The sequence below is a fragment of the Cylas formicarius genome, unplaced genomic scaffold (assembly GCF_029955315.1).
Source record: "Cylas formicarius isolate icCylForm1 unplaced genomic scaffold, icCylForm1.1 PGA_scaffold_1__22_contigs__length_36826433, whole genome shotgun sequence".
Classification (NCBI taxonomy): Eukaryota; Metazoa; Arthropoda; class Insecta; order Coleoptera; family Brentidae; genus Cylas; species Cylas formicarius.
Window position 1 is genome coordinate 14,403,867 of NW_026844264.1, and position 10,400 is coordinate 14,414,266.

Below are 10,400 nucleotides of genomic sequence, written 5' to 3' on the forward strand. Positions count from 1 at the left end.
GCAGACTACGTATTGTTGCAGAGAGATTTGTCAAATTTTGAAGAATATTGTTCTCTGAACAGATTGTTTGTTAATCCTTAGAAATTTCACTGTGTTTTGTTTACAAAAAAATTATCACAATTGCAAATTAAAAGTGATCTCTACCTAGATAACTACAAACTGAACTTTTCGGACTCTGTAAAGGGCTTGGGTATTATATATACATAAACTACTCTTTTAACTCTCCAATTATCAGATGTGAATTAACCAGTGAACATTTTCGAGTCATTATTTTTCAGCCGTTCGATATATTTAAAATACATTGGATTCCAGACTGGCGTAGCACATTCCAACACGGGTCTGACAAGACTGTAAAAAAGAATTATTAAAGATTTTTTATTATTAAACACATTAGTCACCCGTAGAATAAATTCGCCGTACAGCCCTAATTTGGCACCTAATGACTTCTTTTTATTCCCGCACATTAAAAAAAAGTTACGTGGTCAACGATTTTCTACGCCCGAAGAAGCGGTTGATGCTTTCAAAAAGCTTGTTTCGAAGTTAACTCATTCAGAACGGAAAAACTGCTTCGAAGATTGGTTTCAAGGCATGCAAAAGTGCATTAATCTTCACGGAGAATATTTTGAAAAACAGTAAAATCAATTTCGATGAAAAATATTTGTTTTCGCATTATTAAGTCAGAAATATAAGTAGCGCCGTCGTATACACTGTCATTAACTCAAAGTTTCGGCTCGCTCGTCACAATATGAAACAAGAAGAAAACCGTTGAAAATGGATATAGGGAAAAGCATGGCAAGTAGGTGGGGAACTAAATTCGGTCCTACACCCTGTGTATTATAATATACAGGGTCACGTCTAAAAAACAAAAATTCGCAGCTTTGAATATGGTAATTGGTTGCAAAGTTTTCAACACTCTATATGAGATAAATACATGCTTAATTTCTAAAGTAATTTCTATAGTAAATGATTAATAGAAGCAGTGTTCAAAATAATCATAACCCAATATAAGAATATGGAAATTTGATAGAAAGTGAAATTAAATTTTCTTAGGAATGCAAAAATGGGATAACAGACTAATAGTTCCATTTAAAATAAGGAATTCCATTGCCACTTCCGTTGGGACCGGAAAGGGCACGCGCTTGAAAATACTTTGTCGAAAATTTCTATATGTTTTGTTCCTTTTTAAATTAAAATGTTAATAGATGATATATTTGAATGAAGCAATGAGATATCTTGGAATTTCATTGTTTTTATTATTTATATACACTCACCCGAATTTAGCTAGAGATACTTGACCAATTGTGGAACTGAATAATAAAGACAATGGAAATCCAAAAAAGATCAGATTATATCAGCATTTATCATTGTCAATAACGTTCAAACACACACTAGATATTAAATATTATCGCAGATGAAAATGATTAATTTTTGCTATTTAAAGGTTATGACAAACATGAAAAACACACAAAATGCTCCGAACGACGTTTCTATTAGCAACTACAATTTTAAGTTTAACGGTAAGTTATCAATTAGTGTGTTTTCATGAATGTTTTAGTGCGCAATGGGTTTTTTTCACAAGTGTCCGATATATCACGGAGGGTTGCTAAAGTATATTAAGAGGTGAAAAACGGTCGAAATAAAATGAAAAAAAGCTGTACTCAACGTTCATAATAATTTTGGATGGCCCCAGCTCCGCCCTATTTGTAATGAATTTTGAATCTCCTTGTTGGAATTGATAATGTTAGTGATACTGAAATTATATGTTGAATGGGTTCGTACGGTGTTGCAAATTTGCCTAGAAGTCAATTACCATAGAAAAAGTATAGTATGCACCACGGAATGTGGCGTCTAGTGCAATTGACGTTTTAAAATGTAACAAATATTTCAGTGATTTTACTAAAAGCAAAGTGAAACGAAGTCATTATAAAGCGCGGACAAGTACTACATAAACTCTGCACATCTTTAGGCCTAGACGAAAGCTAATTATTGCTGGGAACACCTTGTTTAAAGTGATTTTGTGTTGGGTGCAATAAAAATTTCGCCATGTTAGTTGCTTTATTCAGAAGCATGGAACCAAAAATGAACCAATCACAGCAAGCTGTGAGTAAGCAAACTTTAAGAATATACGAGAAGAAATACAATACTACAAACTAACCCCAATGAGATGGCAAATAGTTTCAATATTCACTTCAAAAATAAAATGGAAACTATCGATGGGCGTCGAGGGCCTTTCGTACCGGAAAAGAACTGCGAGCGATCTTTTTATTTATTTCCAACCATGCCGTGCGAAATATTAACTGTTATAAAGAAAGTTTGCAAGAAAAATTCCTTCGTGACATTCTAATCGAAGTGGCCTACATAATATCGTTCGCCTTATCGATAATTATGAACCGTAGTTTGTCTCAGGGAATTTACCCAGCGTCACTGAAATAATCTAGAGCCATACCTATCTACAAGGACAAGGGTGATGCAAGGGAGGTTAAAAATTACCGTCCAGTAGCATTACAGTGTCAGTTCGGTAAAATTTTTGAAAGTTGTTTCAACGATCGTCTGAAACGTTTTCAAGAAAAATTCAATTTATTATCACAATATGAAAAAGAATTTAGATCAGGTTTGCCAGATAATATTATAATCAGCGCTAAAAAGACTAAAGAATTAGCCACTAAGAGTAGCGCTGGTGGTGGTGGATACATTTAAATACAAGCAAATCAAACGCAGTACAATTTGGAACAGCCTATGGATTACAGTATCTTAATAAAAACAGAAAATAAATCGTAAATAATGTACAAGACTTTTTAGGACTATATGACGATTAAAAACTTTGACGCACTGATCAAATTGATAATATTCTATAGTTGTAGTGGTAAAGTTGGTATATCATGGGCTTCTTGAATCAGCAAAGTCCTACAGTTTAATTTTCTGGCGAAAAGCATATGACACACATCAAGTTTTCATCACACAAAAAGAGTGATCAGAGCCATAGCAAGGGTTTCAAGCTCACAGTCACGCAGAGAACTTTTTGGTTCCTTACAAATTTTGACTCTGACCTCTCTTTACGTGTGCTGTCCTATTATACACACTAAAAAGAAGAACCCGAATTCTTACAGAGGCATGAGGTGCATAGTCACAATACCCGAACAAAAAATTATATTAAGCCACCTTTTCACAAATTTTCGCTAATTTTGACGCTGACGTCTCTTTACGTGTGCTGTCTTATTATACACACTAAAAAAAAGAAACTAATTTCATACACGCGCATGAGTCACAATACCCGACCAAAAAATGATATTGAGCCACCTTTTTATAGGCTAGCAATTCGTCAACAAAACCCGGATTTATTGGTATTAAATGGTTAAACAAATTCTATCGACTCGACCCTAGCTTTGCTAGAATCGACATGGAATAATAAAACTAAATTAAAATCAAGCAATTCCTTGTTAAAAAATCATATTATACATTGGCCGAATTTTTCATCCACCGGAGATCTCCAGATTTGTGAGGTTTGATCTTATAAAAGCTCTGCGTGAGGTTTTTTTTTTACTTTAAGTGTATGTCGTTTGTTTGTTTTTTTTAACGTATATTTGTATATCAGTTTGTATTGTACATTACAATGTAATATCTTTTTGTTTTATATTTGTGACGATCCCATAATGTACTGTATTATTTAACTGTAGGCATTACATCGAGCGGAGTTAATAAGAAAACCAAAACTAAAACTATACAAACATCTTCAGTAACTCGTTCGTTAAGCACCCACTCCGCTTATATCAAATGAAACTCGTCAATAAAATGGCGCAAGCCGTCCAAGAAAGTGCCCGGGAGGCATGTGAAGTTACTCATATTCACAAAAAAAATATCCTGCATAGGTTCTCGCAAAAAATAATAGTTTTCCCATACCATCATCATATTAAAATCAATATCATATTCCTTGATATTCAGGGTGCAGATCCGATTATCGGGATCACCACCGGACAACTGCGCGGTCGTGAGATTCAAACTGAAAATATCTCTCTGTACGCGTTTGAAGGTGTTCCCTTCGCATCTCCACCAGTAGGCAGCCTGAGATTCCAGGTAAGTAATGTTGTGTAAGTTAATTAAATCTTAACAACAATGCCACGCGAAATTAAGGAATTTTTGACCGTTAACTGTATCAGTACCATTTCTAGGCAGGCTTCTGCCGAAAGAAACGTGTTTTTGAGGAAGATTCTGGCTGTAATTAACAGCATTTATTCTATTAGGCTCCAGTCCCAGCCGAACCATGGGAAGGCATTCGAGACGCCACGAAATCGGGCAAATGCTGTATTTCAGTAAACTACAACCCATCCATTGAAAATGAAGACTGTCTGTTTGTCAATATCTACACTCCTTCTCGAAATGTAAGTCTTAAGTACTCGACAAAAGAAAGAGGAATATCAATATGCGTAGTTCACAAGACTTGAATGTTATCCTCATTTCTAGATTACTGACCCACTACCCGTCATGGTAAATTTCTACGGGGGTGGATTTGAAACAGGTTGTGCCACCTACGACGAGTTTGGGTCCGGCCCGCTTGTTAACGAAGACGTGATAGTTGTGACTTTTAACTACAGGTTGGGAATTTACGGTTTTTTATCAACAGGAGATGATGTCATATTGGGCAATGCTGGCTTAAAAGACCAGGTATTCGCCTTGAAATGGGTGCAACAAAATATAGCTTATTTTGGAGGTGATCCCGGAAAAGTGACAATATTTGGTCAAAGCGCTGGTGGTATATCTATTGGAGTTCATTTGATGAACAAAAAGTCGCAAGGTAACAATGTGGGAGTAATATAAAAGTACCTTGAAAGTGATTTGTTTAATTAGGGCTGTACAGGGCAGCTATCTGTGAAAGTGGATGTTCCCTGATAGGGCTGTATCAAACTGATCCGAAATTTAATGCTTACGCAGCAGCCAAGTTATTAAATATCTTCATCACAGACCAAAACACCACCGAAGATATAAAAAACTTCCTTCAAAGTCAACCAGTTGAGACTTTAAGTGGTCTTTTGAATATAGGAAAAGTTTTGGTGAGTGTATGATTTGGCCCATTCAAATCTGCATGTATAGGAAAGTTGGTAGACTATAAATTAATAAGATTGTGAATATATTTTTTGCTATTAATTATCATTAACTTTTTAACTAGTTTGTGGTACGCTGGCCGTTATTCTGCCAGTCCTTTAGTCGCTTTAAAAAGCCTGCAAGTGCATTCGAAAAATTTTTTTCCGATACTCTGTATTCAAATTTTTCATTTTTTTTTCACTTCACATTGCGGCCTTAAAACTCTCGATAGCCTTCAATTTGTTAAGGTGTGTTCGAAGGTATTATTGCAGGAAACTTTTCATAGCCTCACATTAACACAAAAGATGTAAGGCGAATTACACACAGGACGTTAATTTGCCAGTCTGCATTAAAAAGTTTTTATATATTGCAGATAGGAGTTGTGTTAGAAGCAGAAAGTGATGATGCTTACGTAACTCAACTCAACTTCCCGCTATTGGAATCTGGAGATTTTAATCAAGTTCCACTTATGCTAGGAAACGTTAATGCTGAATTCCTTGCCAGTGGATGCAGTAATCATTTGTTTACAAATTTCTTAACGTTACGCGCCAATTCGCATTGTTTTAGTTCTAACCCTCGCTATTGCTGCACTATATGACCTCAGTGTTACTAATTTAATTCCTCCTTCTCTAGAAGCTTTATCAGGAACAGATTTAACAGAAGTTGGAAATATTATCAAAGAAGCGTATGTGGGCAAATCTGGATCATTTGTAGCTAATATTTCACAAGCGTTAGAGGTAAGAAAAGATATATTAAACTCGTCTCTGAAGGCTAAACAAGTAGTAGTAGTTCAATAATTATTAATCAAATAAATTTGGATTCTTATTCGTGACAAAACTACTTTCTAGCTCACTAGTGACAATTTTGTGAGACCAACAATCAAACAGGCCGAACTCCAATCGAATTTTTCGCCCGTGTATCTTTACGAATTCTCATTTGTGGGAACTCCAAGTGAAGGTCGCGATATTATTCCAGGTGTCGTACTACAAACGTTCGTATTTAAAACGATTTTACGGTTAAATTTACCATTCCAGGGGGCGGCAGAGTTGCGCATAGCGACGAACTCGCTTATATTTTTGATAATGCGGCTGTACCACTAAAAACCTACGATGATTATCTCACGAGGCAACGAATCGTCAGATTATGGTCCAACTTTGCAAAGACAATGTAACTCAATTGGAATAAAAAAGGAACGAATGTAACGAAACAAAATAACAATGTTTTAGGAATCCCACACCTGATGTTACCGATCCACTCTTGAATGTTACATGGCCACAAGTTACACCGACGAATATCCAGTGCCTCGATATTGGCGCCACTCTTGAAGCAAAACTGAATAGAAAGGCTGGTCAGTTAGCAATGTGGAATGAAGTTTTCTATACATACGGAACTAGACCTTTCAAAGGATTTTAAAATGTATTTACTAACAACCACCCAACACTTTAATAAAATTATACTAATTTAATAGATTGGTTGTACATTTAAATCAATCAAACATCCTAATGTGACTGTAATATAAATTGTTTCTGACTAAATAATATAGTGTCAAACTGTTCCGAATGCTCTAATCTGAATCAAATGCCCGAAATGCTTAAAACTCAGTAACCTTATTGATCCCCCAGAGAAGTGATCTATTAAAAAAATTTCAGACACACTAAGTCCATTAACAAAAAAACGTCGCAACCACACGTTATATGTAAGGTTGTTATTGATATAGAAGGCGAGCTTTCAAGGCAAAAAGTCCTAAAATGGTATAGTCGGCACTTATTATGCTTAACGTACCCAACTCTTCTGAACGAAATTTTGTCACCCAATCTAGCCGATCCAAATAGAACTAACATTGCCAACAAGTAGCGGAAAGTAACTAAAATCCTAATTTTTAACGATTTGGAATAGGTACGTCAAATATTTGTACGTCAACTTGCTTCTCTCGAGACCCTTGACAATTATAGGTACATACTACGCCTATGGAAAACCACTAATTTTTACACCTCAATAATAATTTTTAACTCTCTGACATTGAGAAACGCGGAAGGTTTTAAATTCGGTGGTAGGAATACTTATCGACCTGATGATTTCTCAAATTGCAGTACTAACTAAATCGAGATAATTTGAAAATAATTCGCAAAACGCGCCATTTTTAAACTAACTACCTCAAACTTAGAAATTTTATAGATTTATAAAATTTGATTTAATTAGATGAAACTGTGAAACATGTAACCTTGCGATAATTTTGGAAATTTGGAGAGACCGTTACCATTATTAATTCTCTTTTAATGCATTAAAATGTCGGTGTACTTTTGTCGCACTCAAATGTACAGATAATACTTTTGGTGTATTGTAAGTAAATGTAGTACATTTTATAATTGTTTTCTAGCTGTATACAGGATATTTTGGAAAGGACAAAAAAAAAGCCAAGGTGAAGTTAAACAAAAATCCAATTGGAATTAATGACTTTTTTTAGATAATGTACAATCTCTCGTGTAGTAAACTTCGTTCCACATTGCCATTTCATTTGACTTTTTACCGTGCTTGATCTCAAGAGTCGTATCTATATCCAGGTAAGGAATATGGGAAGTTGTTCCCATCATTAAAGGCTAAAGTTTCCCGATTCGATCAATCCGAACTAAAGATCCGTTATATATGCATCGTCGTCTTCAACTTCTATTACCGGTCCCGCCTACAATAATGACTTATACGAGGATGTATTTTAAATTTACCATCCACTTACTTGGGAGCTTGCGCTGAAGGCATTAGTCAACTAACATCAGCTGGTTGACTCTGCAGGAAATTTCTGATTTCCTCGCTGTTTTGGGAAATAGATGAATTTATAGATCTGGCGATGTCGTAGGCAACTTGCTTCGGATCTGATTGAGACCTTAGTGCCGAACTCGTCAAAGAACAACCGCTCTGGCAAATCACTGCCCTATATAATCCTGCCGGACATGCCACCTGTACTCACACCAAATATTGTCACATTTTCTGGATCGTCACCAAAATATTCAATGTTTTTCTGCGTTCACTTCATCGCCAATAGTTGGTCCTTGAGTCCAGCGTTACCCAAAATTACAATGTCATTGGTACTTAAGAAACCGTACAGACCTAGACGGTAATTGAATGTAACTACAATATCGTCTTCGGTTACGAGAGGATGAGGATCCCCCGAGAAGATATCAGTGATTGTAAATCCGCCCCCATATATCCAGAACATTACTGGTAGTTTCTTTGTAATCTAATAAACATAAACTTTGACGTCAAACAGCAAAATTAAGTAATTTAAGTAAGTAAAACTTTCTTTTGGTCTCCTAGCCATGGTAGGGAAACAAATTAGTCGATTAGTTTTTTTTTACACTGTCAATGCATATGATTTATTTGAAGTATAATTAAGCTTTCCCCCTAAACTAAAACAATTCCTAAATTAAATATCAAAAATGAAAAAGAAAGTAATTAATAATTACTATGCACCAAAAATAGATAATTAAACTGATCTTAATAATAATTGTTTCACCTTAGCATTTCTACAAACTATACTATACTTTCTCAATTAAAACTTGTTGTATTTCCTTTTGAAAGTGCAATCTTAATTTTTGATGTTTACATTATTTCATCATAAAACACAATACTCGTCAAACTGTACTTATTTAATTTGTTTAGTGAGTGCAATATTCATTATTTAATTTTTACTTTACTGTTGAAAAACTTACATTTCTCGGAGACGTGTAGACATTAATATAAAGGCAATCCTCACTTTGTGCCGGTCCACTTAGAGAAAAACTCGTCGATATGCAACAATCTTTCACTTCAGTAGCATCTAGAATTCCGTCCCATGGCCCCCTTGGCACTGGAGCCTGCAATTTCCATTTTTTTTCCAAATCTATAGCGAGTGAACAAATTTTCAGTAATAATTTACCTCAAACCTCAAATTTCCTAAAGGAGAAATTGCAAACGGAATACCGCGATAAGCATAGTAGGTGTAGTTTTCGGTTGTGGTTTCGTATCCGCGAATTGTGCCATCCGGAAGATCGATCAAAAGATCTGCTTGCTGAAAAGAAGAAATTCATCTTATATAAATGTACCTATATATGAGCGTCGGTCGTCTGCAAAATAATAGGTCACTCGCTACCCATCATATTTCCATAAGAATTGAGAAATTTTAACTATATAACTCCGAAAACCAACAAACAAAAGATTAGAAAGCTACAAACCAAATAAGCAGCAATAATTCAAAATAACTATAACGCTAGATAAGACCGTGACAGTCCAGTCTTGATATGTATGAGAAAGCAGTTACTTAGTTACTTAGTCTTAGAGAATAAAAAATAAAAATATTGCTTTTAAGTTACTCACCACAAATGATATTAATAATACGAATAACAGAAGTTGTTTATGCATCATGACTTTATATGTTTCGAGGTTTCGTTTAAGATCTTCAATATTTACACAAATCGGCGATGCTTGAAAACGATAAGGGCTTATCTATTTAAAATACTCTCTTATATTTTAAGTGAATCATCACATATCACAATGCTAAACTGGCTGAATAGATGGCTGCTGGACAAGCACCTTACAGATTAGTAGTACCCATTAATGTTATTGTGACAGCCAGACGTTATTCAAATTTTTCATGACCATTTGGGATAGATACAAATCTTGCAAAATCCGATGCCAACGAATATTTTTGAAAAATTGGTTTCTGCGACTTATTTCTAGCTGGATCAGAGCAAACTTGGAGACGCAATTGGCAACATATATATATATATATATATATATATATATATATATATATATATATATATATATATATATATATATATATATATATATATATATATATATATATATATATATATATATATATATATATGACACTATATTCCGGGATATCATCCGCTTCCGCTTGTTGAACTCCGACCCAAACATATCCTGACCCAAAATACTAATCAAAATTATAAAGCTAACAGCTCTAAATAAATGCTATGATATTTCACTGTTCTTTTCATTATTACACAACACCTAAGCTACATGTGTCAATATTAATATATCAATATCAATTTTCTGTTGTTAACAATATGTGTAATTTTATTTTTGAATTAATCAATAACGTACGCACGAGTTCTTGAAATTCAGACTGGGCCGGGCCAGGGTCGGGCTCGGCCAATTCAGCTCGCTTAACACAATATGAAATAATAAGAAAACGGTTGATAATAGGTATAGGGAAACACATAGGAAATCAGTATAGGATTAAATGCTTTCATTACACCCTGTAATATATAGGGTCATATTTGAAAAAAAATTAGGCTATAATATTTGCTCAATAACAACCT

General features: G+C 34.7%; 2 protein-coding genes across 2 annotated transcripts; one reads left to right on the plus strand and one right to left on the minus strand.

Annotated features, from left to right (window-relative positions):
• Positions 1-1,469: 1,469 nt before the first annotated feature.
• LOC132696389 (cocaine esterase-like) lies at positions 1,470-6,597 on the plus strand. Its single transcript, XM_060661192.1, has 10 exons — positions 1,470-1,517; positions 3,940-4,071; positions 4,239-4,376; positions 4,459-4,789; positions 4,843-5,045; positions 5,450-5,588; positions 5,644-5,813; positions 5,925-6,051; positions 6,111-6,243; positions 6,303-6,597. The coding sequence occupies exons 1-10, from the start codon at positions 1,470-1,472 to the stop codon at positions 6,487-6,489; spliced, it is 1,608 nt and encodes a 535-aa protein (XP_060517175.1). The 3' UTR covers positions 6,490-6,597.
• Positions 6,598-7,563: 966 nt separating this feature from the next.
• Positions 7,564-9,481, minus strand: LOC132696877 (venom carboxylesterase-6-like). The gene is made up of 5 exons (XM_060661971.1): positions 9,424-9,481; positions 8,987-9,118; positions 8,781-8,924; positions 7,808-8,308; positions 7,564-7,756 (listed from the first exon to the last, which is right to left on the minus strand). The coding sequence occupies exons 1-4, from the start codon at positions 9,469-9,471 to the stop codon at positions 8,096-8,098; spliced, it is 537 nt and encodes a 178-aa protein (XP_060517954.1). The 5' UTR covers positions 9,472-9,481; the 3' UTR covers positions 7,564-7,756; positions 7,808-8,095.
• Positions 9,482-10,400: the final 919 nt, after the last annotated feature.